Source organism: Orycteropus afer, unplaced genomic scaffold (genome assembly GCF_000298275.1).
Source record: "Orycteropus afer afer isolate SDZICR_OR568_19922 unplaced genomic scaffold, OryAfe1.0 scaffold00013, whole genome shotgun sequence".
Lineage (NCBI taxonomy): Eukaryota > Metazoa > Chordata > Mammalia > Tubulidentata > Orycteropodidae > Orycteropus > Orycteropus afer.
In genome coordinates, this window is record NW_006921600.1 from 2,005,105 (window position 1) to 2,031,862 (window position 26,758).

The 26,758-nt window shown below is 37.9% G+C and overlaps 1 protein-coding gene across 1 annotated transcript in view; it reads right to left on the minus strand.

Moving 5' to 3' along the window:
• Positions 1-26,758, minus strand: part of SPATA17 (spermatogenesis associated 17) — a 446,526-nt gene that overhangs the window by 394,041 nt on the left and 25,727 nt on the right. Inside the window, exons 2-3 of the mRNA XM_007952483.1 lie at positions 10,054-10,143; positions 8,270-8,351 (exon numbers count right to left, since the gene is read on the minus strand). Coding sequence (XP_007950674.1) covers positions 8,270-8,351; positions 10,054-10,143 — 172 coding nt within the window. The remainder of the gene's footprint in view (positions 1-8,269; positions 8,352-10,053; positions 10,144-26,758) is intronic.

The following is a 26,758-nucleotide window of genomic DNA, read 5'->3' on the forward strand; positions in this document are numbered from 1 at the left end:
GCTGGAGCTGAAATAGAAATCCAGGTTGATCTGCATCAAAACCAACAAAGAACAGAAGAAGCAGAAATAGAAAAACTAGTTTTTATTTTGTTGTTAATGTTGTAGTTTTTGTTAGTTGTCATTGAGTCAGCTCTGACTCATAGCAACCTTAGGTACAACAGAACAAAACATTGCCCAGTCCAGTGCCAGACTCACCATCCTTGCTATACCTGACCCCATCTGTTCTGGTTACCTGGTACCGCTCTGAGAAGAATATACCACAAATGGGATGGCTTGAACAAACAGGAGTTTATTGTCTTACAGTTCAGGAGGCTAGAAATCTGAGTTCAAAGTGCCAAGCTCTAGGAGCTGTGTGAAAGACCCTCGACCTTAGGCTTTAGTCTGCCTCTTCCTCCCGGCCCACTGAAGTTAGAGGTATCTCTTCACTCAAGCAGCTAGAGGCTAACAAGCCCAAGGTCGACAAATAAAATGGTACAGTCCCGATGTTACCAAACCACATGGCAGGCCATTAATTCAAGTCCATCAAAAGCCCCAAGGTCAGCAGAACATGGCAGGCTGCTGAACAATGACACAGCTACATGCGGGGTTCAAGCGTGCTGTAAGCTAGAAACTATCCCCAAGGCTTCTCCTTCTATATAGGAAACAGACCATATCCCAAAGGCAGCTACTCAACTGCTTGTGGTAGATCCCACCATGGAGCTGATTGCCAGTCTCATCATGGGGAATAACTGCCACCAGCTGCCCAACCACTCAACCAGGCCCAGCCAAGTTGACATACAAATTTAACTACCACACCATCATTGCAGCCACTGTGTCAATCCACCTCATTGAGGGCCTTCCCCTTTCTCATTGACCCTCCACTTTAGTAACCATGATATCCTTCTCCAGGGAATGGTCCTTTCTGACAACATGACCAAAGTACGTCAGATGAAGTTTGGCCATTTTTGCTTCCAAAAAACATTCCAGCTGCACTTCCTCCAGGACAGATTTGTTAGTTCTTCTGGCAGTCCATGGTATTTTCAGTATTCTTCACCAACACCACAATACAAAAGCATCAACTCTTCCTCAGCCTTCCTTTATTCATGCAGCTCACATGCATATGAGGTGACTGAAAATACCATGGCTTGGGTTAGGCACACATTAGTCTTCAAAGAGACATCTTTGCTCTTCAGCACTTCAAAGAGGTCTTTTTTTGACCAGTGCAATATAACATCTGATTTCCTGACTGCTGTTGCCATTGGTGTTGATTGTGAAACCAAGTAATATGAAATCATTGACAACTTCAATCTTTTCTCCATTTATGGTGATGCTGCTTATTGGTCCAGTTGTGAGGATTGCATTTGACTGCTAACCAGAAGGCTGGTTCAAACCCACCAGCCACTCTTTGGCAGGAAGATTTGGCAATCTACTTCTGTAGAGATACTGCCTCGGAAACCCAAGGAGGGGTCACTGTGAGTTGGATCTGACTCGACAGCAGTTGAGTTTGGTTTGGGTTTTTTATGTTGAAAGGAGCTCTGGTGGCATAGTGCCTAAGGCATTTGACTGCTAACCAGAAGGCTGGCAGTTCAAACACACCAACTACTACTCAGAAGGAAGACTGGGCAACCTACTACCATAGAGATACTGCCTCTATACCCAAGGAGTGGTCACTATGAGTCAGAAATGACTCAAGGGCATTGACTTGGTTTTGGTTTATTATTAGTAGTAGTACATTTATGTTGAGCTGTAATCCATACTCCAGACCATAGTCTTTAATCTTTATCAGTAAGTGCTTCAAGTCATCCTCCTTTCAGCAAGCAACACTGTATCGTCTGCATAACACAGGTTGTCAATGAATCTTCCGCCAATCCTGATCTCACACTCCTCTTCATATAGTGCAGATTCTTGGATTATTTGCTCAGCATAGAGATTGAATAAGTATGGTGAAAGGATACAATCCTAATGCATGCCCATGCTGATTTTAAACCATGCAGTATAAACTTGTTCTGTTCAAACAGCCTCGTGTATATTTACAGGTTCCTCATGAGTACAATGAAGTATTCTGGTGTACATTATGAAGATTAATTCCTACTCTTCTCAATGTTATCCATAATTTGTTATGATCCACACAGTTGAATGTTTTCTCATAGTTAATAAAACACAAGTAAACATCTTTCTGGTAATCATTGCTTTCAGCCAAGATCCATCTGACATCAGCAATGATATCCCTCGTTTCACATTCTCTTCTGAATCTAGCTTGCAATTCTGGAGGTTGTAAATATACTGTTGCACCCATTTATGAATTATCTTCAGTAAAATTTTACTTGCATGTGATATTAATGTATTGTTTGATAATTTCCACATTCTGTAGGATCATCTTTCTTTGGAATGGGTACAAATATGGATCTCTTCCAGTCAGTTGGCTAGGTAGCTGTCTTCCAAATTTCTTGGCATAGATGAGTGAGGGCTTCCTGTGGGGCATCCATTCATTAAAGCATCTCAATGGGTATTCTGTCGATTCCTGGAGCCTTGTTCCTTACCAATTCCTTCAGTGTAATTTCAACTTTTTCCTTCAATACCATTGGTTATTGATCATATGCCACATCCTGAAATAGATGAACATCAACCAATTTTTTTTGGTACAGTGACTCTGTATTCCTTCCATCTTCTTTTGATGTTTCCTGCATCATTCAATATTTTACCCATAGAATCTTTCAATATTGAAACTCAAGGCTTGAAATTTTTATTCAGGTCTTTCAGCTTGAGAAATGCTGAGTGTGTTCTTCTCTTTTGGTTTTCTTACTTCAGGTCTTTGCACGTTTCATTATAATAATTGACTTTGTCTTCTCAAGCTGCTCTTTGAAATCTTCTGTTCAGCCCTTTTATCTTGTCATTTCTTCCATTTGCTTTAACTACTCTCTGTTCAAGGGCAAGTTTCAGAGTCTCTTCTGACATTCATTTTGGTCTTTCTTCCTCTCCTGTCTTTTTAATGACCTTTTGCTTTCTGCATAGATGATGTTCTTGATATCATCTCACAATTCCTCTGGTTTTCGGTCATTAGTGTTCAATACATCAAATCTATTCTTTAGATGTTCTCTAAATTCAGGAGGGATATAATCAAAGTCATATTTTCACTCTTGTGGACTTGTTTTAATTGTCTTCAGCTTCAACTTGAACTTGTATATGAGCAGTTTGATGGTCTGTTTCACAGTAAGCTCCTGGCCTTGTTTCGGCTGAAAATATTAAGCTTCTCCATCACCTCTTTTCATATATGTAGTTAATCAGATTCCTGTGTACTCCATTTGGCAAAGTTCACATGTATAGCCATCATTTGTGTTGTTGGAAAAAGGTATTTGCAAAGAATAAGTCATTGGTCTTGCAAAATTCTATCATGTGATCTCCAGTGCCATTTCTAACACCAAGGCCATATTTTCCAACTACTGGAGATTCTTCTTGGTTTCTAACTTTTGCATTCCAGTCACCAGTGTTCGTGAGCACATCTTGATTGCATGTTTGGTCAATTTCAGACAACAGAAGTTGGTAAAAATAAATTTCCTCATCTTTTTGGCTTTGGTAGTTGGTGCATAAATTTGAATACTAGTAATTTTAACTGGTCTTTCTTGTAGGCATGTGGATATTATTCTATCACTGACAGCATTGTACTTCAGGATAGATCTTGAAACATTCTTTGTGATGATGAATGGCACGTGATTCCTCTTTGATTTGTCATTCCTGGCATAGCAGATCATACACTTGTCTGATTCAGAATGGCCCAAACCAATCCATTTCAGCTCACTAATGCCTACGATATTGATCTTTATGCATTCCATTTAATTTTTCACAACTTCAAATATTTTCTAGATTTTCCTAGATTCATACTTTGTACATTCCATGTTCTGATTATAAATGGATGCTTGCAGCTGTATCTTGCCATTTTGAATTTTTCTAGGATTCAAAAATGAAATGACTAGTAAAGAACTTACATTCAATGTTTCCTCAATTCCTTAAAAGCAGTGTAATATTTCTGAAATCAGAGAGTATATTTAAAAATACATGTTAAGCATTTCATTTCTTGAAGATCTGTTAATAAAACAATGTGTGTCTTACAAATTGCATTGTCAGAGTTCTCTTTAGCTAACCTTGCTCATAGTGCCAATTATATAAAACCAGCCCAGGGTTACTGAGATTATCTACCACTGTTGCAAATATGTCCTAAAACAAAAACAAAAACAAAAAACAAAACTCACTGCCCTCTAGTTGATTCAAGTCATAGCCACCCCTCCTTGTCCCACACCACATACTAACTCTTCCCTATAGAAATCTCAGCTTCCTTTCCCTGGTCAGTCCAGATCCCAGCAGCTCCATGCCACCCTTCCTCTCTCATTCCCATTTTTCTGGGGCTAGGTCAATGAGTACCAGCCCCTTCTCTATTTCTTAGGTCAGATAATGAGTTGGGAAGACTCAATAGCTCCAGGAAAAAGGTTATCTTTAATCCAGCAGAAAAGAAAAGGACACAGATTTATATGTCAAGATCTGGGAGGGGTCTCAGTACAAAGTGTCCATGTCAATAAGGGACATATTTACTTTCCAGAGAGTAGATATTCACTCTATCCACCCAGGAAGCTCCACAGAGCCTCTGTCTTCCAAGGCCTTTGATGACCTCATCATGATAGATTACATCAGGCCTTCTGAGTTTAGTCAGCAACAGGCCCCCACATAGTCTGCCTTGGTCTGGTTAGTCTCTACTCATTGGCTTCAAGTGTGATCTTAGGAACCAGGACCAAAGGCCAAATTGTTTAACTGACAGGAGGTCCAACACCTTGCACAAATCTATTGCATATTGCCTTTTAGAATCTAGAGAAACAAGGAAATAATTTATTTTCTTTATCTACAACTCCTTACTTTGAGTTACTCCGTACTATAAATATATACATTAAAGCTCCTAACACAGTACCTAAAATCTACTAGGTATTCAACAATTGGTAACTTTTTTTTTTTTAATGTAATTATTGCAAAGAACAAAAATACAAGGAAGTAAACACAACCCCATCCAGTCTTTGGTGTGAACTGAAAATTTCAAAACCAAATCTGGACAGGTAGGTCACAAAAGATATCTATTATCTATCTAATGTTATGATTATTTAGAGTGACTTTTATAATAATAATATCACATTGCCCCAAATGAGTATTTTCCCCTCCATAGAATCTTTTTACATGTCCTTTTTCCCAGTAATGCTGCTATTGTTAACAAAATATTTTTTTGCTACTGTTGTTTTTGGTGATTGTGTTTAAAGTGTACAGAATATTTCTAGGAAAACAGTAAGAAAGGTAACCAAGAGTGGTGGAAAATATAAGGATTTTGGAATCACATAAAACTAGGTTTAAACCTCGCTTCACTTATTATAGACAGTGTGTCTTTGGGTAGTAATCATCTCTGAGTCTTCAATTCTTCATCTATAAATAGCAATGATATTTATGGGATTTCTGTAACACTGTATAGAGTTGGTAGAAGCACCCAATAAGAAAACTGTTTAGTGCAATATTCAACTCACAGTAGGCAATCAACAGATGCAGCTATTTTAATCTCATTCAAGAATTACTTATTGAGAGGTTATATTTTGTATCCTATATTAGGCACACTATACACAATGGTAAATTTATGAGTGAAATAATGAATCATACTTGTTCTTATGGAACTTATTATAGCTTCCAGATATATATATATATCAACAACTAATCTAACTGAAAAAAAAAACTCAACCTTTTTATTATTTTTTTCCAAACAAAGCCAAAAGATAATTAGATCCAAATCTGGAGAATAAGTCTGGTGATCAGTTTGTGTGATACCATTTTTTATCAAACCCAAATGAGACACTAAAGGAGCAAAACAAGTTTTCTTGGGAGGATTATTACTTGGATTTTTTTAAAAAATATATTTTCAGCAACTCTAGCATGATTAGAGCAAGTATAGATTCCAAAGTTGGGTACTTTGATAAATAATAGTCACTTAAATATATAAGTTCTTGTGTATTTGATTTATAAAAAAAAAAATCTCATTAATCATTCATAATCATCATACTTATAATTCGTGACTAGCAATGAAAGTTAAGCCAATCATGTTTATGAAATGCATATGCATGTGTATGTTCCTCTCTGTTTACAGCAGAGTTGCATACCCCCTATCAATAATAAATAATGGGGCTAACAGTCTTCATGTAAAATACCTGAATCTTTGATCATCCCATTTAAGTGATCCGATTCTATCAAAAATTGGCTTGGAAGAGCTCTGTCTTTGCATAATCAGCTTTGCTATTTGAAATTTCCAGGCTTCAGTCCAACTGTTTTGACTTCCTTTTTCCGTCTCTGTTTCCAAGCAGTATTCTACTGTGAAACTTAAATTAAAGTATAGTACTGTATAGTACAAACACAACCACTGCAGTGGAGTCAGATCTGACTCACAGCGACCCCTCCTTGGGTTTTTGAGGCAGGATCACTATGGAAGCAGATTGTCCAAACTTCCCCTTCAGTAGTCAAAGGGAGAGTTAAAGATCATGGTCTCAAGTTATTAGTGAAAAATCAATATGTAACCTGGAGGAGAAATACAACTACAGTAAAGATAATATGTTACTACTAATTAAATACAGTGGGTAAGGTAAAGTAATATGTAACCTAAATAAAATACTAAAGCCTAGAATTTTGGTGAATACCACCTAAGCATTCAATGTAGTGAGGCTATATTTCTAGGAGTGATTTCCTAAAAATGGGCAGATATTTTGGATACCATACAGTTGATCAGAGGAGAAGAAATAATGGAAGAATTGTTTTTGAGCAAAGCAATGTTTTGAATGAATGTCTTTGAGAACCATTTATAAGGAATTCAAGTTGCAACCATAAAATTCATGTACTATTAACAGCCACTCCCCGGAAGGAAGATGGGGCAATCTACTTCCCTAGTGATACTGCCCTGAAAACCCAAGAAGGGGTCGCTATGGGTCAGGTCTGACTCAACGGCAGGTAACAACAACAACAAACAACAATTAATAGCTAAACTATGGTGCAAGAGATAATACAAAGTCATGCCATAATGAACTGATAAATGAGTGGCAAGGAAAGTAAGAGAGGAAAATAACATTTCAGGCAAGAAAAATGACATGAACAAAATATGTAAACTAAAAATGGTAAATCTTGTTACCAGAATGCTCTGTAGACCTAATTAAGAATAGAAATGTCATAAAAGGCCAGTAGTGCTGGATACAATTGGGTCTTGAAATCATATTTTGGATATTTTTCAAGGACCCAAGGAATTAGAACTTTGTGTCAAAATTATTCAATAGGTGAACTATCCCTGTGTAGTTTTCTATTTAAATATGCTAACAATTACGTCTAGCAATTTACTTTCATCATAAATAAAATAAGTGAATGCAGATTATTTTCATTCATTCAAAATATTTTTTGGGTTATTTATTACTACATGCTATATTTTTTCGGAGAACTACAGGGAATATAAAGATGATCCAAAGGCTAATTGATACTGCTTTTCAACTTATATCTTTCCATTTTAAATAAAACTTTTCCCTTTTTGTTATTTTGAAAACTAACTGTAACTTTAAAAATGCCAAAGAAAATTTATAAAAGCTCTGGTAACTTTATAGAGAGCACTGGAGAAGACCCCTAAGGTACAATATATGAAAAACAGAAGTAACTAGAATTGTCCCTCAAATTTAAAATCTTTTATAAATTAGATGAACCACGTATAAGACATGTATTAAGAGCTATCTTAATTTCTAGACAAGAAACCAATGCTATCAATTAACAAGATTAATTAACAAGATTAATGAGAAACAGTTTATTGTCGATATGGAGGCCAACTTATTAAGCTGTGTGAATTAAAAGAATCATTAAATTTTCTTTGGATTTTGGTAGATTTCTAAAAATCTTAAATGATATACAGTCCATGCTGATGAAACAAAAATGAATGAAAACAATACCATCTCAAAGAGTTCACTCACCATCTAAGAAAGCAGAGACAATCATCAACAAATAAATATCATACACTATGAAAGGCACTTTAATGTAAGTAAAATATTTAGTTTAGTTTGGGCATAAAGAAATGAGTCATCAATTCTCAGAAAAGCTCTTATACCAAAAATTAAGCCCAATTCTGTTCTTATATAAATATTTACCATCAATAATTTCCAAACTGCATGTAAATACAACTAAAGTGAATAAGTTACAGCATACTTTATCATTCAAGTGCAAAATACTAATAAGTAAATTTTATAATATTTACCTTCACCATTAGTTGATAATGTTGTCTGCCTAAGTAACTTCTCCACCATTTTTGAATAATTGTTACTCTTTTGTGTAAATACCTGGAATTAAAATTATGTATGTTAGTATTCATTACAATAAGGATGTCTCTTAAAGTTCAATTAAAGAAAATTAATTCAAGGCCAAGTTTGTGTATACCTCTAAAGGGTAGAGAGTTATCTTAATGGGATAGAATTAATCATTCCTAAGAGTAGAAAAGAGGCATAGATAACTACAGTATTCAGTATTTCTTCTGGTTCCATGATTAAACCATTTTTTTTTTCTTTTTTAATTTCACTTAAACAAACAAACAAAACAAAACACTGCCATTGAGTCAGATCTGACTCATAATGACCCCTCCTTGGGTTTCTGAGGTGGTATCACTATGGAAGTAGATTATCCAACCTTCCTTCCGAAGAGTGTCTGGTGGGTTTGAACTGCCAGCCTTCTGGTTAGCAGTCTAGTGCCTTAAGCACCAGGCCATTAGTGTTCAATAATTATTCTTGACACTATTTTTGAAAATTAAGGCTATACAATAGGTAATAGTCACATATTGGGGAAGAGATCAGGCACTAATTATGTGAATCATTATTGTTACTTTCTGGCCAGTCAATTCCAACTCCTGAGTCTGCTCCATAGGGCTTTCAAGGCTGTGATCTTTCAGAAACAGACCACCAGTTCTTTATTCTGAGGTGCCTCTGGGTGGGTTCAAACCACGAATCAGCCAGTTACTGATGGACCACTTAACCCTCTGAGCCACTCAGGGACTCCAGTGAATCTCAAAGATATTCTTCTTCACAAAGATTTTAAGTATTTAGAAATACTTTTATTGAATAGAAATCATCTTGTGGTCAAGAAACATTTCCCCTCTTCACTCTTTTTTTACATTTTCTCCAAACTAAAGTCAAGTTTGTCTGGTGAATTAAAAGACATTCTCTTTGCTTGTAAGTGGCTGAAAAAGAAACTTGGTCTTTACACTTAAAATGTGCATGTCTGACACTGATTAGAATGGTTTAAGAAAATATAAAACTCTAAAATTACATACATAAGTTAAATGGGAATATACAGTGTTCAAGTAGGAAGTGACTTCAAAATAACCATATTACTTCAAGATGTTATCATTGATATAGGGACTTAGGTGACTTTCCTTAAGGCTTAGTTTAAAAATGTGTCACATGTTTTTTCATCAATGGCTTGGGTAATACAATAAAGAAAATATACGATAAAAAGTAATATACTATGGAGGAAAAGTTTCGTTAAGGTAAGTGATGATATAAAGGCAATTTGAACAATAATGCTAGTATAATGCTAGTATAATCAATTAGACAATAAAAATGTGCACAGGACATCATCACATCTACTTTATAATAATCATAGAGATTTTGAACATAGCTATAAGATACATTCAAAACTTATTTATAAAATGATTATACTAGCATTATTGTTCAAATTAGACTGGAATCCCCAGTCTACCATACGAGTTTTTATGGCCATATTCTTCTTCCATCTTATCTAGGACAATACACTGGGAATTTTTAAAAGTAGAGATATGTTCAATGTAATTCAGTTTTTGGTATGTAGGAAAAGATGTGAAAAAACAGCATGTTATCTCTTTTTTAAAAAGGCATCACATAACTTATCAACTTCATGAAAAGTAAAATATTATTTATACTATTTGAAATTAACAATACCCAAATACACTACATTTTCTAAGAAATATATATTTTGTTAATATCTGAGGTTTTCATGACAAAAGCAATATACCTGATATACGCCCGAACTTTACATCCCCGGAACCAACTCTGGATTTTAATTGCTGCATCATTCTCCCTTTTCCTAAATTGATCCACAACACTAAAAAAATATTTTTAAAACATTTCATTAATGACAAACATAACTCTAAAGCAAATGAAGCTGTTAAAACTTAAAGTTTAGTTCTTCCAAAATGATCATTATAATTCGAATGCCATTTTAAATAAAATTAAAATGCTAAATAAAGTATTTCAAAAATCATGAGCTATGTTTCAAAAATTAACCTTTCTTCAAGAGGCTATGTGCTTTCAACAGCTTTCCTTTTTTTAATTCTTATACTCACTTATTTTGCAAGTAATTAATTTGCCAGTAATTTTTATTAGGGGATAAAAAATAAATGTGTTATTTTGTCACTATTTTAAAAACATAATTATTTCAATTTACTGTTTAAGGGCTCTGGAAGGTTCAGCAATCTACTTCTGTAGTGACACCGCCTGGGGAACCCAAGGAAGGGTGGCTATGAGTCGGGTCCCACTTGGGGGCACATAACAACAACACTTAAAATATCTGCATATTGGATACACTTCAAGAGTTAAGTGACTTTTCACTGAGTAAAATGAATCCATCACATGATGCCTATTTTAGATAGAATTCTCAGGAAGTTCATTTATGTTGTAGGAGGCAAAGGGCAGGGCCATGGGACTTACAAAGAGATAAGAAATTTAGTTCTTAGATTCCATTGATTTGGTGCAAGAAAAAAATCAGTCAAAACAGATCTCCTTAGTTTTATCAGTCATAACCATTTCTCCTTCCATTCCCCAACTAATAAAATGATATTGCTTAGGCCAATGATGGGGCACAGACTAATGTCTCTTCTACAATTCTGGTTGGCACCTTTCAACACTTTATGAATTTTGCTGAATTAATAAAGAATGACTAGTTATTTATTTTTTACTTATTATTATTATTATTATTACTCCTTCAGAATTATGTTTTCTTGGACAGGTTATTTTGGGTTTTTCATTGTATGTTAGATTAAATACATACATTTCCTTAAACAAAACAGAATGGAAAAAAAAATACTTCAAACAATAAAATTGTGGGACAATACACACAGTTGATAAAGAAAAAAAAAGTTAGTTGATAAAGAAAGAAAATAGAATTAGCAACTAAGCTATATCAATGATTAAAGAAAACAAAACTCACTGCCATGGAGTCAATTCCAACTCATAGCGACCCCCATTGGGTTTCCCAGGATGTAAATCTTTACAGAAGTAGACCACCATCTTATTTTCCTTTCATGGAGTGGCTGGTGGGTTTGAACCATTGACCTTCTGGTTAGCAACCAAATGCCTTATCCACTACACCACCAGTGGTCCTTAAGCTATATCAATGACTACAGCTTGAGGAAAACAAGTTAACTACAACTCATGGCAACACACTCCCGTCAAGGTAGAATGAACCATGGTCCACAGGGTTATCATGTTTGATTTTTCAGAAGCAAATCTCAAGGCCTTTCTTTTGAGGCACGTTTCAAACCTCCAACCTCTCAGTTAGCAGCCTACTAGGTTAACCATTTATTCCCACCCTGGAAATGAATTATAGTTCTAAACAAGCAGAAAAGAGAGTTGCCTAGAAAGCCTACCTGAGATCCATGAAAGACAAAGACAAAAATTTATCATCAAAGTCAATGACCCAGGTATGAAATAGAGAGAATGCACTGGTAAGAATTTACACAAATAAGGATGGTTGCAATAAGGTATAGCTCAATGTGTAGAATAAACTCTAAAACCACACATAATATAGTTGCATTATCTGATAATGGGAAGACACCATGGGGAGATTACTACGTGATGCAATAAAACTGGCTGGAAATAATCAAGAGTATGTGTTCTGGTTACCCAGTGCCACTCTGACAAGAATATATACCACAAAATGGGATGGCCTTAACAAACAGGAGTTCATTCTCTTACAGGTTAGGAGGCTAGAAGTCCGAGTTCAAAGTGCCAGGCTCTACAGTCTGCGTGAAAGCCCCTCTACCTTGGGCTCCAGTCCGCCTCTCGCTCCTGGCCCACCAAAGCTTGAGGGATCTCCTCACTCAGGCAGCCACTAGCCACTGAGGCCAACAAGCCCAAAGTCAACAAATAAAATGGCAAAGTCAATAAATAAAATGGCAGGCCATTAATTCAAGTCTGTTTAAGTCCCAAGGTTGGCAGAGCATGGCAGGCTGCTGAACAATGACACAGCTAAATGCAGAGTCCAGGAGTGCCATAAGCTAGAGACTATCCCAAAGGCTTCTCCTTATATACAGGGAACAGACCACATACCAAAGGCAGCTACTCAGTTGCTTGTGGTAGATCCCACCATGGAGTGATTGCCAGTCTCATCATGGGGAATAACTACCACCAGCTGCCCAGTCACTCAACCAGGCCCAGCCAAGTTGACATACAAGTTTAACTATCACAGTGAGAGACTACTCTAGACAATTAGGAATAGAAGAAAACTTCATTATTGTTGTAAACTTGAACTGCATGAAGCATTGTTAGAGGGTACTTGTATAAACTGTATTCTTGGCTCATATTGTTGTACTCTAAATGAGAGAGAAAACAGCTTAAACTTGTTTCGTCCAAGGAGTTTTCCCTGACATCTCATAATATTAACACAATCATATTTAATGATTGCAATATTGTATGATTCTATGGGCAAAATATTGAATGGTGTGGGAAGCATCAAAAGAAGATGAAAGGAATATACAGAGTAACAAAATCAAAAGAGAAAAAATATTGATGGACATTCAACCATTCCAGGAGGTAGCATGTGACCAAGAACCAATAATACTGAAGGAAGAAATCCAACCTGCACTGAAGGAACTGATGGAAAACTAGGCTCCAGGAATTGACAGAAAACCTACTGAAGTATTTCTACAAACAGATGCAGTGCTAGAGGTGCTTACTCATCTATGTGAATAAATTTGGAAGACAGTTTCCTGGACAGCTTACTGGAAGAGATCCATATTTGTGCCCATTCCAAAGAAAGGCGATACATCAGAAAGTGGAAATTATCGAACAATTCCACTAATATCACAAACAAGTAAAATTTTGCTCATATCTTGAGCAGTTCAAAAAAACAGCTGTAGTTGTATATTGACAGGGAACTTCCAGAAGTTCAAGATGGATTTGAAGAGGATGTGGAATAAGGGATATCATTGATGGTGTCTGATGGATCTTGGCTGAAAGCAAAGAAAAACAGAAAGATATTTAGCTGTGCTTTATCGACTATGCAAAGGCATTAGACTGTGTGGACCATACCAAATTATGGATAACATTGTGAAAAATGGGAATTCCAGAACACTTAATTGTGCTCATGAGGAACCTGTACATAGGCCAAGAGGCTGTCATTCAAACAGAACAAAGGCATACTGCATGGGTTAAAATCAGGAAGGGTGTACAGCAGGGTTGTATCCTTTCACCATTCTTACTCAATCTGTATGCTGAGCAAATAATCTGAGAACCTGGACTAAAGGAAGAAGAATGTGGCATCAGGATTAGAAGACTCATTAACAACCTGTGATGTGCAGGTTGTTATGACCTTGCTGACATGACCTTGCTTGCTGAAAGTGAAGATGACTTGAAGTACTTACTAAATGAAGATTAAAGATTACAGTATGCAGTATGGATTACACCTCAACATAAAGAAAACAAAAATCCTCACAAGTAGACCAATAAACAACATTATGATGAATGGAGAAAAGATTGAAGTTGTCAGGAATTTCATTTTACTTGGATCCACAATCAAACACCCATGGAAGCAGTATCTAAGAAGTCAGACATTGTATCGCACTGGGCAAATCTCCTGCAAAAGACTTCTTTAAAGTGTTAAGGAGCAAAGCTGTCACTTTGAAAACTAAAGTGTGCCTGACCCAAGCCATGGTATTTTCAGTCACCTCATGTGCATAATGAATAAGGAAGACCCAAGAAGAGTTAATGTCTTTGAATTGGGATGTTGGTGAAAAATGCTGAAAATATCAGGAATGCCAGAACTAACTAATTAACTTCTGGAAGAAGTGCAGCTGGGATTCTCCTTAGAAGCAAGAATGGCCAGACTTCGTCTCACCTACTTTGGTCATGTTGTCGGAAAGGACCATTCCCTGGAGAAGGAATGTGGTAAAATATAGAGTCAGCGAAAAAGGGGAAGATTCTCAATGAGATGGACACAGTGTCTGCAATGATGGGCTCAAGCATAGCAAGGATTGTGAGGATGGTGCTGGACCAGGCAGTGTTTCATTCTGTTGTACATAAGATTGCTATGAGTCAGAGCTGACTTGATGGCATCTGACAACAAGAACAATTAATGATTTTTTTAATGATGATTACTTCTACTAAATTTTAAACACCAAAGGCAAGGATCTTGTCTATTTTGTCTGATGCTATATTCCGAGTGGCTTCACAGTGGCTGGGCCAAAGTAAAAATTCTGTAATTACTTGCTGAATTAATACTGAATGAATAAGTGGAAGGTGATGTAGTGGGGAAAAAAAAAAAAAACATATAATTATCCTCAGATCACCCACCCAAAAATACCCATGCATTATGCAGCAGCTGAAACTTTCAGGAGGATAGAATAACTGTTAGGACTAAGGCCAAGCCCACTGAAAACTGCATGTCTAATATGGAAAGAACCTGATGGGTGAGAAATGTTCAGCCTAAGTAGCATGGGGAAAGGGAAGGCATAATTGGTATTACATACATTCAAGCTTTGTCTTACCAAAACTGTTTCCTCTGAAGGAACTACATGCCTTTAATCCTGTGAGAAATGCCTCTGAGAAATGGTAATAGTTGCGTTAGAACATGTCTAACTTCAGGGGAATAATGACGAGAATCAGGCCAAAACTGCTTTCCGTAATGTGGAAGTCAGACATACCTCCACCGTCCAAACATTTTACCAATTCTGCCACCAGCCACCCCCCACACACTTATCTCTACTTCTCTTCTGGGTTCTATAGTCTATTGCAGTAGCCACACAGAACTCACAGACCATACATCCAGCTAAGTGGCTTATTAAGGAAGTAACAGGGTACAACAAAGAATCATGTTCAGCAGGCTAGATCTCAGGATCCGGATCGGGAAGCATGTAGGCAAAGTCTCCCTTCTTCAGTGCAGGATACTGTCTCAGCTCTTCTTGGCCGTGCAGGCCTCTTGTCAGCTACTTGAGGATAGGCTCTTTTTGGTTTCCTCAGGACAGGCTCTCCTTGGCCCTGCCATCTGTCACTACCAACTCTGCTGGAGAGCCCTTTTCAGGTCTGTTGCCACAAGCTCTGCTGCTGGGTCCCTTCAGGGCTTTTCATTGTCTTCAGTATTACAGCCCTTGACCCATGTTTACAAGTCTTTCAGGGGGCTCCTTGCCTCCTCTCCTCTTTGCTCCTTTCTCTTTTCTCCTCTTTCTTCCTTCTGATTCTGTTGCTTCTCTCTGTCTCAAAAACCTCTCTAGGGCTGGCTTCATATACATATACAACTCCTTGGCAATTTCAAGGCATCACTCTTCCCAGTGGGGACCATAAACTGACCAATCTGCTCTCTCTTGGTAAGCCATAGACACTTCATTTGCAAAGTAGGCTACCGTCACTTCCTATGCCCAGTCAATAGTCACTTTATTTACGTATTACATTGACCAATCTCTGTAAGGTGCATACCAATCACAGCGCAGCCTGGAACCCAAGCAAAAAGTATCAAACCACAAGTTGTTTACAGTTTACCCAGGAAATGTCAATCAACCTGGACAAAAGTAACAAATGTTCTGGCTTAGTAAACTAGACTCAAGGAAACTCATCAAGACTAGGGGAAAAAAATGTTTCAAGCTGTTTTTCCAAAAGAACCAAGACAAAAACAAACACATAAAGGAACCCATTTCACCAGGACTTCTCACTAGGTCTACTCACCACATTGAAATCCCTCCTTATTTTAGGATGACTGAGTTGCTGAGGAGCCAACAGCTGCCTCCATGGCCTTAGAGGCTTGAATCCTGGGCTAATTAAAGGTGAAAGACAGGTGGATATATGAAAGGAGTTGTTGAGATAAATAAAGAAAATTTTTTTCTAATAATTATTAAACTATGTGCTAGGCACTACACCCAGCATTTTACATACCAGTGTAAAATTAACTCATATAATCCTTTCAATATCTCTATGAGGAGACCTGGTGGTACCATGGTTAAAGCACTTAACTGCTAACCAAAATGTCAATGGTTCAAACCCACCAGCTGCTCCACGGGAGAAAGCAGTGGCAGGCTGTTTCTGTAAAGATTTGTTGTTATGTGCCATCGAGTCGGACCCAACTTATAGCGACCCCTCCTTGGGTTTCCGAGGCAGTATCACTATGGAAGTAGATTGCCCTATCTTCCTTCCGAGGAGTGGCTGGTGGGTTTGAACCGCCAGCCTTCTGGTTAGCAGTCAAGTGCTGTAGGCACTATGCTGCCAGAGCTCCCTGTAAAGATTTACAGCCTTGGAAACCCTATGGGGCACCTCTACTGTGTCCTATAGAGTCACTATGAGTTGGAATCAACTTAATGGCAATGCAATGGAATAGGCAATTATTACCTCCATTTGACAAAGCAAGATATCAAGCCAAAGGGAGATGTAATAGGTCCAAAGTCACCAATTATTGTGTGTCATAGCTGAGAAGTGATCCTAGATCGTCTGACTCCAGAGGCTTGGTTTTTAGCCATTACTGCTGCTAATGCAGAAAAGAAAAGGGAAGAATGAAGACAGGAGAAGACAGGGAAAGGAAAAGAAAAAGGGAAAAGAAAGAATGCATATAAGCCATTTCCAATACCAAAGTTTTGTGGAGTAAGGAGCACCAATCTCCTTAAAACATATAGACCAAGAATATGACAGGACATCAACAGTTAGAGCAAAACCCAAAAATTTCTGACTATTCTAGTAGTAGTGATAATGTGGCTCAATAAGCACCCATACATAATGCTTGAGAGAAATAATTTAAAAATGTATAGAATAACTTCATTTATATAAATGAAAATCTCACAAATTTAAACAATGTGTTCTTTGGGGATGTGTACACAGTAAAATTATAATGGGAATGATAAAACACAAATTTCCAGAGACAGTATTGGAGGGATTGGATGTGAGAGAAACACACAAGAACCTCAAAGGCATTGGCAGAATTTGATTTATTAAACTGAGCAGGGGTACATGATCAAGTTTTTTTTTTGTTTTTCTTTTATATCTCTTATCTTTATACAGTCATGAGTTGGTTAACATCCATGATAACATCCATGTTCTGTGAAATAGGATGTTATGTCATTTGGATGTTGTGCAAACACCACATCACAGTCTGGTCCTGCTTTTTCCTTTAAGCCTCCAGCAAGCTTCCTGCTTTCAAAGTGATCATCGTGTCATGAGAGGGATTCATTTTTGTCTTTGGTCCTCAATCCACGTCATTAGCAAATTCTCCATATCAGATCTATCTTCCTCTCCCGTTTGTGTTAGCCTTGTAGCTTTCAGTGGAGCCAATCCTTTAACAGCTCGGAGGATTTTTTCTTTGTTTTCGAGGATCATAAACATTGTCAAGTGTGACATGTCTAAATCACAATCAATACCATTCACTGATTTCCCCCCTACATGTTGTTTACTAACCTTTTGTTTCACTTCCAAATTGATCCTTCTTTGCCTATTGCTGCTGCTACCACTTAGCACTGGTTTTGCTGCATTTGGGAGCCATGATGCACTTCACAGTAATCTTTTCAAAAATAAAATAAGCAGAGAGATAATGCTTCACCATTCGAGACATGTGATACACAAGATTGGATGTGCTGCCTATAAGTCAAAGCATACGCTGTTATATGGTAAACTTTTGAGATTGAAAGTATAATAAAGCACATACCTAAGCTAATAACATGGATGTTTATTCTAACTATCAAGACATATGTATTATAGGTTATATATGTACTGTATCATTACATGCCTGACAGTGCAATCACTTTGTATACACGAGACATGAGATACATACATGTGTTATGTGTTGGAAGCAGGTGAGTTAACTACGTCTTGTTCTCTGATCTGAACTGTATTATACTTTACATGGACTATATGTATTCAGACATTGCCTGAATGGACATTATATGGTGCATGACTGTATAGAGTATGTATATACTCTCCTGTATAGATGAAATATTCTATTATATATTTGTTTTAAAAGACTGTGGAACTGAATTTTGGGTAAACCCTAGCACATTGACAATTAAGCACAAAGAGAAAATTTTTAAAATCTGCCATGTTGTCATCTATTAGTAATTCCATAAAGGAGAAAAATGTCTCTGTGTTGGAGTCACTGTATTTCTTTTTTTTGCGGGGGGGGAAGAAACTTTGTAGAAATTAAACAAACTAATCAAAAAGCAGAAAATTAAAAAAATAATAAAAAAAATAATAAGCCAAGCAATGAACAGAAAAGAAAATACAAACTAGCTTACAACTATATGAAATTGCATGAAAAGATTCTCAAATTTCTAAGGATGACACAGTAGTTCTATCTCTAGAAAGTCATTTGTCTAGAATTAATTAGCCTAGTGCCTAAGGCATTTGACTGCTAACCAGAAGGCTGGCAGTTCAAATCCACCAGCCACTCCTCAGAAGGAAGGTTAGGCAATCTACTTCAGTAGTGACATCGCCTTGGAAATGCAAGGAGGGGTGGCTATGAGTCCTATCTGACTCAACCACAATGAGTGAGAGTTGAGTTACTGTCAAAATAATAGGGACAACTCAAATAAACAAGAATAAGATGTATGTTAGATAGAATGTGATAAATCCATAAAATAGAATGCCATTTATTTATCTTTACAAAAGCTAAATAGATCAATATATCTTGAAATGGAGAAGTACATGTTGTAAAGTGAAAAAGAAAGGTACAGTGCCATGTTCCCATATTTATTTTTAAAAATTCAACTGTATTTACATGTGACTGTATAAACAGAAAATGTCTGGTCTCAAACACAGAATGCTACTAGAATGAAATTTAAGAGATTTGCTTTATTAATTTCTGAATTCTTTAAATTATAACAGTTGTGTAACACTTGTAATTAAAAAATAAAATTAATGAATAAAATATTTGTGAAACTATGAATAATTTTTCAAGTTTAAAGGAAGCATTTACACTCATTTAGGCATTAAACTCAAATGAATTTGGCCATTTAATACAGTATGAACCACAGCCCAGCCTAGTTAAAACATTAGGGTGGCAAAGGCATATATTAGCCTTTGCAGAAAGACCTTTGTTAAAATCCTAACTCTATCACTTACTGCTTGTGTAATCTCAAGCAAATTGCTTAAATCAATCTGAAATTGTTTCTTTCATAAAATTTCAATAATAATAATTTCAATAATAATACATGATAGCCATCAAGTCAGACACGACTCATAGCGACCCCTCCTTGGGTTTCCAAGGCAGTATCACTACAGAAGTAGGATTGCCCAACCTTCCTTCTGAGGAGTGGCTGGTGGGTTTGAACCGCCAGCCTTCTGGTGAGCAGTCAAGTGCCTTAGGCACTATGCTACCAGAGCTCCTATTCACGGCAATACCAGGTGTGTAGAGTAGAACTGCTCTATAGGTTTTTCAAGGCTGTGACCTTTCAGAAGCAGACAGTCAGTCCCTACTTCTGAACTGCCCACCTTTTGGCTAGTACTCCAGCTCTTAAATTTGAATCACCCAGGAAACTGGCAGCATATCATGAATCTAGCAGCAATAATTGTAAATAATATGCTCTTTAGAAAAGATAACAATTATTGAAGTGTTACATAATGACGGGCATATCTATGGATTACAGGAAGGAAAAAAAGAAATATTAGCTTGTCGATATGTTATTTACTCATTTAAGAGTATTTATGCTATATCAAGGAGCTCTGGTAGCGTAGTGCCTAAGGCACTTGACTGCTAACCAGAGGGCTGGCGGTTCAAACTCATCAGCCACTCCTCGGAAGGAAAATCAGGGAATTTACTTCTGTAGTGGTACTGCCTTGGAAACCCAAGGAGGGGTCGCTATGAGTCGTGTCCGACTTGATGGCACATAGTAACAACCACATGGTATATCAACTATGTGCAAGTTCGTATGCTATTTTAACCAAAGATGTACACATAACATATTCTTTGCTCTCAAGCATAAGTTTACAAACTAATGCTGGCTGCTGGCTGTCACTACCATCAAGTTGGATCCGACTAATAGCAACCCCTCCTTGGGTTTCCGAGGTGGTATCACTAGGGAAGTAGATTGCTCAACCTTTCTTCCCAGGAGTGGCTGGTGAGTTTGAACTGCCAGCCTTCTGCTTAGCAGTCAAATGCCTTAGGCATTATGCCACCAGAGCTCCCTAACAATAAAAAATAAAGGTATGAAATACTGTATGAAAATTAAAGAGCTGGGGAGTTCAGAAGTAGAAGAGATTGTAGGAAGGAAGTAAAGAGAAAGGGAGTCAAAGGAAGCATCTGAGTGAGTTTTCTGATGATGGTGAGTTCTCTTGATATAAATATCTAAAGCATACTCAACATCTGTGCCAGGATAATCTTCAGGTACCTCAAATTCAATGTGCCCACCAGAACTCATCTCAACGCTCCTCTAGACACTCCCTCCCCACCCCCATTCTTCTCTCCTAGAATAGTACTTCTGCATTTCCTTGTCATGAAGGGCAACATCATCCACCCAAATGCTTTCATCAGCATCCATGGTAAAAAAAAATCTTTCATATTCCCTCTCTGCCAGCCTCCAGGTCTAATTAGTCAATAGGCCATTTGAATTGAATCTCTACTTTTTAAATATCTCTTGAATCTTTTCATTTCCCTGTATTTCTATTGCCTCTACATTAGTTCAGGCCTTCATCCTTTTTATTTTCAGTTAATAACAAAAGTCTTCTTCCAATGAGCCCTAGTGGCACAGTGGTTAAATTACTTGGCTGCTAACCAGAAGGTCGGTGGTTCAAACCCACCAGCCACTTTTCAGAAGAAAGATGAGGCAGTCTGTTTCCCTAAAGATGTACAGCCTTGGAAACCCTATGCGGAAGCTTTACTCTATCCTGCAGTGTTGCTAGGAGTCAGAATCAGCTTCATGGTAGTGGGTAGGTTAGTCTTCTTCCATTCTACTGCATCCTCCAATCTATGGTGTCATAGTTAAGTTTGTGTGTCAACTTGGCTGGCCTGGTTGAGTGGCTGGGCAGCTAGATGTAGTATTCCCCATGATGACACTGGCAATCAACTCCATGGTGGAATCTACTGTGAACAGCTGAGTATTTGCCTTAGGGATGTAATCTGCTTTCAGTATATAAGAAGAAGCCTTGGGGAACAGACTCTAGCTTATGGCATGCTTGAGCCCTGCTTATAGCCACGTAATTGTTCAACAGCCTGCCATGCTCTGCCAACCTTGGGACTTTCAATGGACTTGAATTAATGGCCACTGTGTGGTTTGGTAACATCAGGACTGTGCCTTTTTACTTGCCAACCTTGGGCTTGTCAATCTCAGCAGTCAGCATCTGTCTGAGTGAAGAAAAGCCTCCAGTTTCTGTGGGCCGGGAGCAGGAGGCAGAGCTGAAGTCCAAGGTTGAGGGGCTTTCATCCAGCCCCTAGAGCCTGATACTTTTAACTCAGACTTAAAGCCTCTAAACTGTAGCTCTTGTAGCATAGTGGCTAAGGCACTTGACTGCTAACCAGAGGCTGGTGGTTCAAACCCACCAGCCACTCCTCAGAAGGAAGATGGGGCAATCTACTTCCGTAGTGATACTGCCTCGGAAACCCAAGGAGGGGTCGCTATGAGTCGGGGCCGACTCGATGGCACATAACAACAACAACAAACTGTAAGAGACTAAACTCCTATTTCTTCGAGCCATCCCACTTGTGGAATATTTTTGTCAGAGCGGTACTATGTAACCAGAGCATATGGTCTGAATGGTCTTTCTAAAACATAAATCTAATCGTGTCACTTTTTTCTTAAAAATCCTTTAATACTAACTCCCACAACCTCAAGTCTTATGAATGAAATCTAAAGCCCTTAGAATGACAAAGTCCTTCCATATTTGGCCCAGAGCTGATCTCTCATGCCTTCTTTTCCTATTTCCACCTTATGTTAGAGCCATTTTACTCCTTTAGTTCCCACAACGGGCTATGTTCTCTTGCCTTCTGTATGTACATGTCTATCTATCTGCATTGCACATGCAGACAATCTGTACCTCAAATTTCTAGGCAGTCATTAGACTGCTAGGAATGAGGCACATATACTGAATGGCATCAACCAGTCTATAAATGCTACTTTTATCCATTATGGAGTCAGGCACATACACAGTGTTGGCAAAGTAAAAGCCATAATTCTTATTTATAGAAAGCAAACATTAAGCAATAACAACAGATTCCCAAAGGAGAACTGCTTACCCTTCTCAAAATTACCCTTGCCTATTCTTATAATCTGGGCAGGTGTGCCATGCTTCAGGTCTGATGCTATGTTCATGTCACTGCTGACTCTGGCTACCATCATGCTGTTCAGGGACCTGTATGGCTCCCAAGATTTCTGCTCTGCTCCTGGGCCTTGCTGGGCCTTGCTGTCAACTAGAAGACCCCTGTACAGACTCTCCCAAGCCTCGGCCACTGGGTCCTTCTAAGCTTCTCAGCATGTTACCAGGGCCTGTGGGGCTCTCTTGATATATTATCTATGTCCCTGCTATCTGGGGTGGGGGAAGGTATGTAACCCCTGCATGTAGTACTCAGGCCTCTGCCCTACATGGACAATGTAAGAGTTATTTTAGCTCTTTTGGAAGTCTCCTACCAGAAGGCATTCAACTATCATTCCATGGACCAGGCAGGCTCACTGCTACTATCTCTCACCATCTTCAGTGTTCACTTCTTCTGGGTCTAAGAGGTTCTCAATGCAGGGCCCCCAGATCCTTCATCCAAAGGACACACTTTGCTCCAGACTCTTCTTCTTTTTCTTCTTCTTCTTTTTATTGTGATTTGGGTGAAAATTTACAGATCAAATTCACTTTCCATACAGCAGTTCGCATATACTTTGTCTCATGACATTGACCACAATTCACCACAATGCAACAGCTTCCCTCCCACTTCCTCCTGACAGTCCCTTCTTCCCTGTGTACATCCTTCCATGCACTCCAGCCCCCTGAGCTACCTCCCTGTGCATAAGCAGCCCTTCTTTCTCCCATGATTGTTCTCTCCAAAGAGTGTATCTGCCTCAGGTAAATGTTCAACTCCTATGCCTGTCATTTGCTTGGCTGGAAGCCACAGGTATGGGTTCAATTCCCCTGATGGGTAGCTAGGGGCCATAGTCTCAGTGGTACCATCAGACTTTATCAGACCAGCAAAGCTGGTCCCCTTTTTGTTTTTTCCAAATGATTTTGAGTTTTGTTCCACATTGTTCTCCCTCTCTATCCAGGATCTCCTACATAGATTCCCCTCCAAGTGGTTGACAGTAGTAGCCAAGCACCATCTAGTTCTTCTGGTCTCATAGTCATATAGGCTGAGGATCACATGGTGTACCAATCACTAGGAATAATTCTTTCCATGGAACTTTGGTTTTCTTCATTCTTCTTTGCTCTGGACAAGGAAAGACCCATCGTTGCATCTAGATGCCTGCTTGCAAGCTTTTAAGATCCCAGTCCAGACTCTTCTTGATGGTAGTGAGGTCCCTCTGAACCTCTGTGTTACTAGCCCTTTTCAGTCTAGGAGAATGGCATAATCAACCTGGTAGGCCAAAGTCACCTTATTTGCATAGTCCCAGCAACTCATTTTGTAGGAGTTATAAAACTATGGCTAGAAAAGCCACAAAAATGATCCACTGCACCACACCTGCAGACTATTACAATGCTATCCCTTCTTCCTGAAATGATTCTCCTAATACAACTTCTAGAAATATTTATCTCCATAGTAATCTGAAACTCTGTCTACCATAATAATTATAACATTTATATTCTTGATGACTGGGCTCACACTTTATTCACATTCGTATCTGCAAAAACGGCAAGGAGGCCACATGTTCTGACCTCCTCTAATCTCACAAGAGGAAGACAGCAGTAACCCAAGGCCTATTACTGCAAGGCCAAACATGCTGCCTCCCTCCAGCCCTTTCACCAACCGTTCCTCCCAAAGCACCCACCACCTCTCTCCTGGGTTCGATAATTCACTGCAGTGGCCACACAGAACTCACAGATTACAGGGTTTATTAGGGAAGCACCAGTTTACAACTCAAATTCAGGAAGAATGCTCAGTCTCTCTCCCAGCCCACCGTCCCTCAGCCAAGAGTCTCTCACAGTCTCTTTCAGCAGCAGTGCTGGTCCCTCGGTGTCTCACTCAGCAATGCGTGTCTCTTGCCCAGCAACGCGTGTTTCAGGAGCCCGTGTCTCTTTCAGCAGCACGTCTTCCTCAACCAGCAGTCAGAGAGAGTTCTGCCTCCAGGAGATCTCCTTTAGAGCCCGCAGGGTGGTCAAACTAGCCAATTATAGCATCAGAACTCTAAGCACCTGAGAGAGAGTGGGCACCTCCCAGAACATTGTTTTGTGCCACTCCCAACAGGAATACTCCAGGTGGACAACTTCAGCAATCAGAAGCTCCTCAGTTGCTCATAGCAAATCCCACCTTGGAGTTTACAAAGACTTATGGGTAGAAAAGCCACACAAAGTAATTTACTACACTGCAGTATCCAAAAATTTAGTGAAGTCTCTGATACATATTCATACATTGTATTATGCTATGTTGGCTGCCATTGGGTGGGCTCTGACTCATGGCAACCCCATGTACAACAGAATGACATATTATTGCCCACTCCTGTGCCATCTTCACAATCACTGGTATACTTGAGTCTATTGCTGTGGCCACTGTGCATTTTGAGTGATTTCCAACCTAGGGACTCATTTTCCAGAACTATACTGGACAATATCCTGTTGTTAGCCATGGTGTGTTTTCATTGGCTTATTTCTGGAAGTAGATTGCTAGGCTTTACTTCCTAGTTTGCCCTAGTGTGGAAGCTCCACTGAAACTTGTCCACATGGGTGACCAATTATCACTTGCATAGCTTCCACTATCACAGCAACATGCAAGCCACCACAGTACAATGAAATGACAGATAAGTAGTGTGTCTGATGCACAGAAGATGCTAAATAAATGTTTGTAGAAGAAAAAAAGGAAAGAAGATTTTTTGAATGAAAAAAATTCAAAATTCAACTATCACCGTTAAGTGATAGTTGAAGCCAAGGAAGAAGTTAAGGCAATTCTTAATTGGTTTTCAGAGCTTTGTACGTTAAGGGATATGGGACTCCATAAATATCATCATTGTAACCCTATCCATACATCCTGAAAGCTTAACAACCTCTGGTTTAGAAATATTTACAAAGTAAGAGATGTCAAATAATTAAAACAAAACAAAAAAATGAGGCCCAATAAGAAGAGACAAGTACAGAGCAGTGTCATACAAACTGTGAAGAAGTCAAGGAAAATAAGGTGATTGTTTCAAGGGGTAGAAGAGTTACAGAGAATCCTTCACTTTTCTTTTAAAGTTTCATTGTAGCTGATAATAAGATGTGATAGTGGAGAACATAAAATGTCATTTATGAGAAAAATAAAAAAAGCATAGTAACTCAATATCCAATACAGCAGACAACTCAAAGAAGACAGAGTGTGCAAATTTAGATAAGGAGAAAATAATTTCATTCAATAAAGCTGATGTGAAGCAAAATTCTTAATAATGGGATGAAATTTTCTTATGGTTAATTAACCCCCCTCCTTTTCTTTTAACCATTTAATGTAACTATTCTCCACCTTTTTTCAAATAGTCTACTAAAATGCTGAAAACATTAAGCTCTCATTCCCACCACCAATTAAATGAAAATGAGGAAAAAATATGAATAAGTACACAGATACACCTAATTCTTCTTTTGAGATAGTGTATTAGTCTGAATCTGCCCTTTTATATAATTGACATTAGAAATGCAGAAAGTAAACAATTAAATTATTAAATTATTTTGAGTTTATGGTTTTTAATTTCTCCTGGTGATAATGCTAACATATAATACATATTCAAGGGGAAGACTGAATAATCTCTTTTTGGAGTTATTAATATGATTGTTATATAAATACAAGCATATATGATATCAATAAGAACTATACATATTAATTAAAATGTAGAAAACATTAAAAAATAATTGTAGTTAATGCTAAGTTTCAAGCTGAGTGCTAAAATTTAACTTCTAAACACATTTTTCTGGTGCCCTTTTTTAACTGCTTAAAAATGAAATTTACAGATACTTCAGTTACCACTGGGATGCTGAATACTCATACAATATGTCATGAACTGCTAGACATTTTATGTTTAAAATGAAAAATGTAAGTAACACTTTATTTTAATGGTATATTAATTAGTTCTGAATTAAAATGAATATCCTATAGCAGTGAATAAAATATGACATCTACATGAATTTGAAATAAATTTATTATGATCAGTATTATCACAATGAATACTAAATGAATTAATAATGATGAAAGACCAAAAGTATTACCAGTATTGTAATAAAACATTGAGAAAAAGCTGGAAATTTCCAGTCACTTTATCATCAAGTAGAAATAATTACTACAACCCTGGATAACACTATATTCATACATATCGTTCGTGGCCAGAAATTAACTGAAAATAAGTAGAAAATGAAAAAAAAAAACAGTGTGGTTAAATATATTTCCA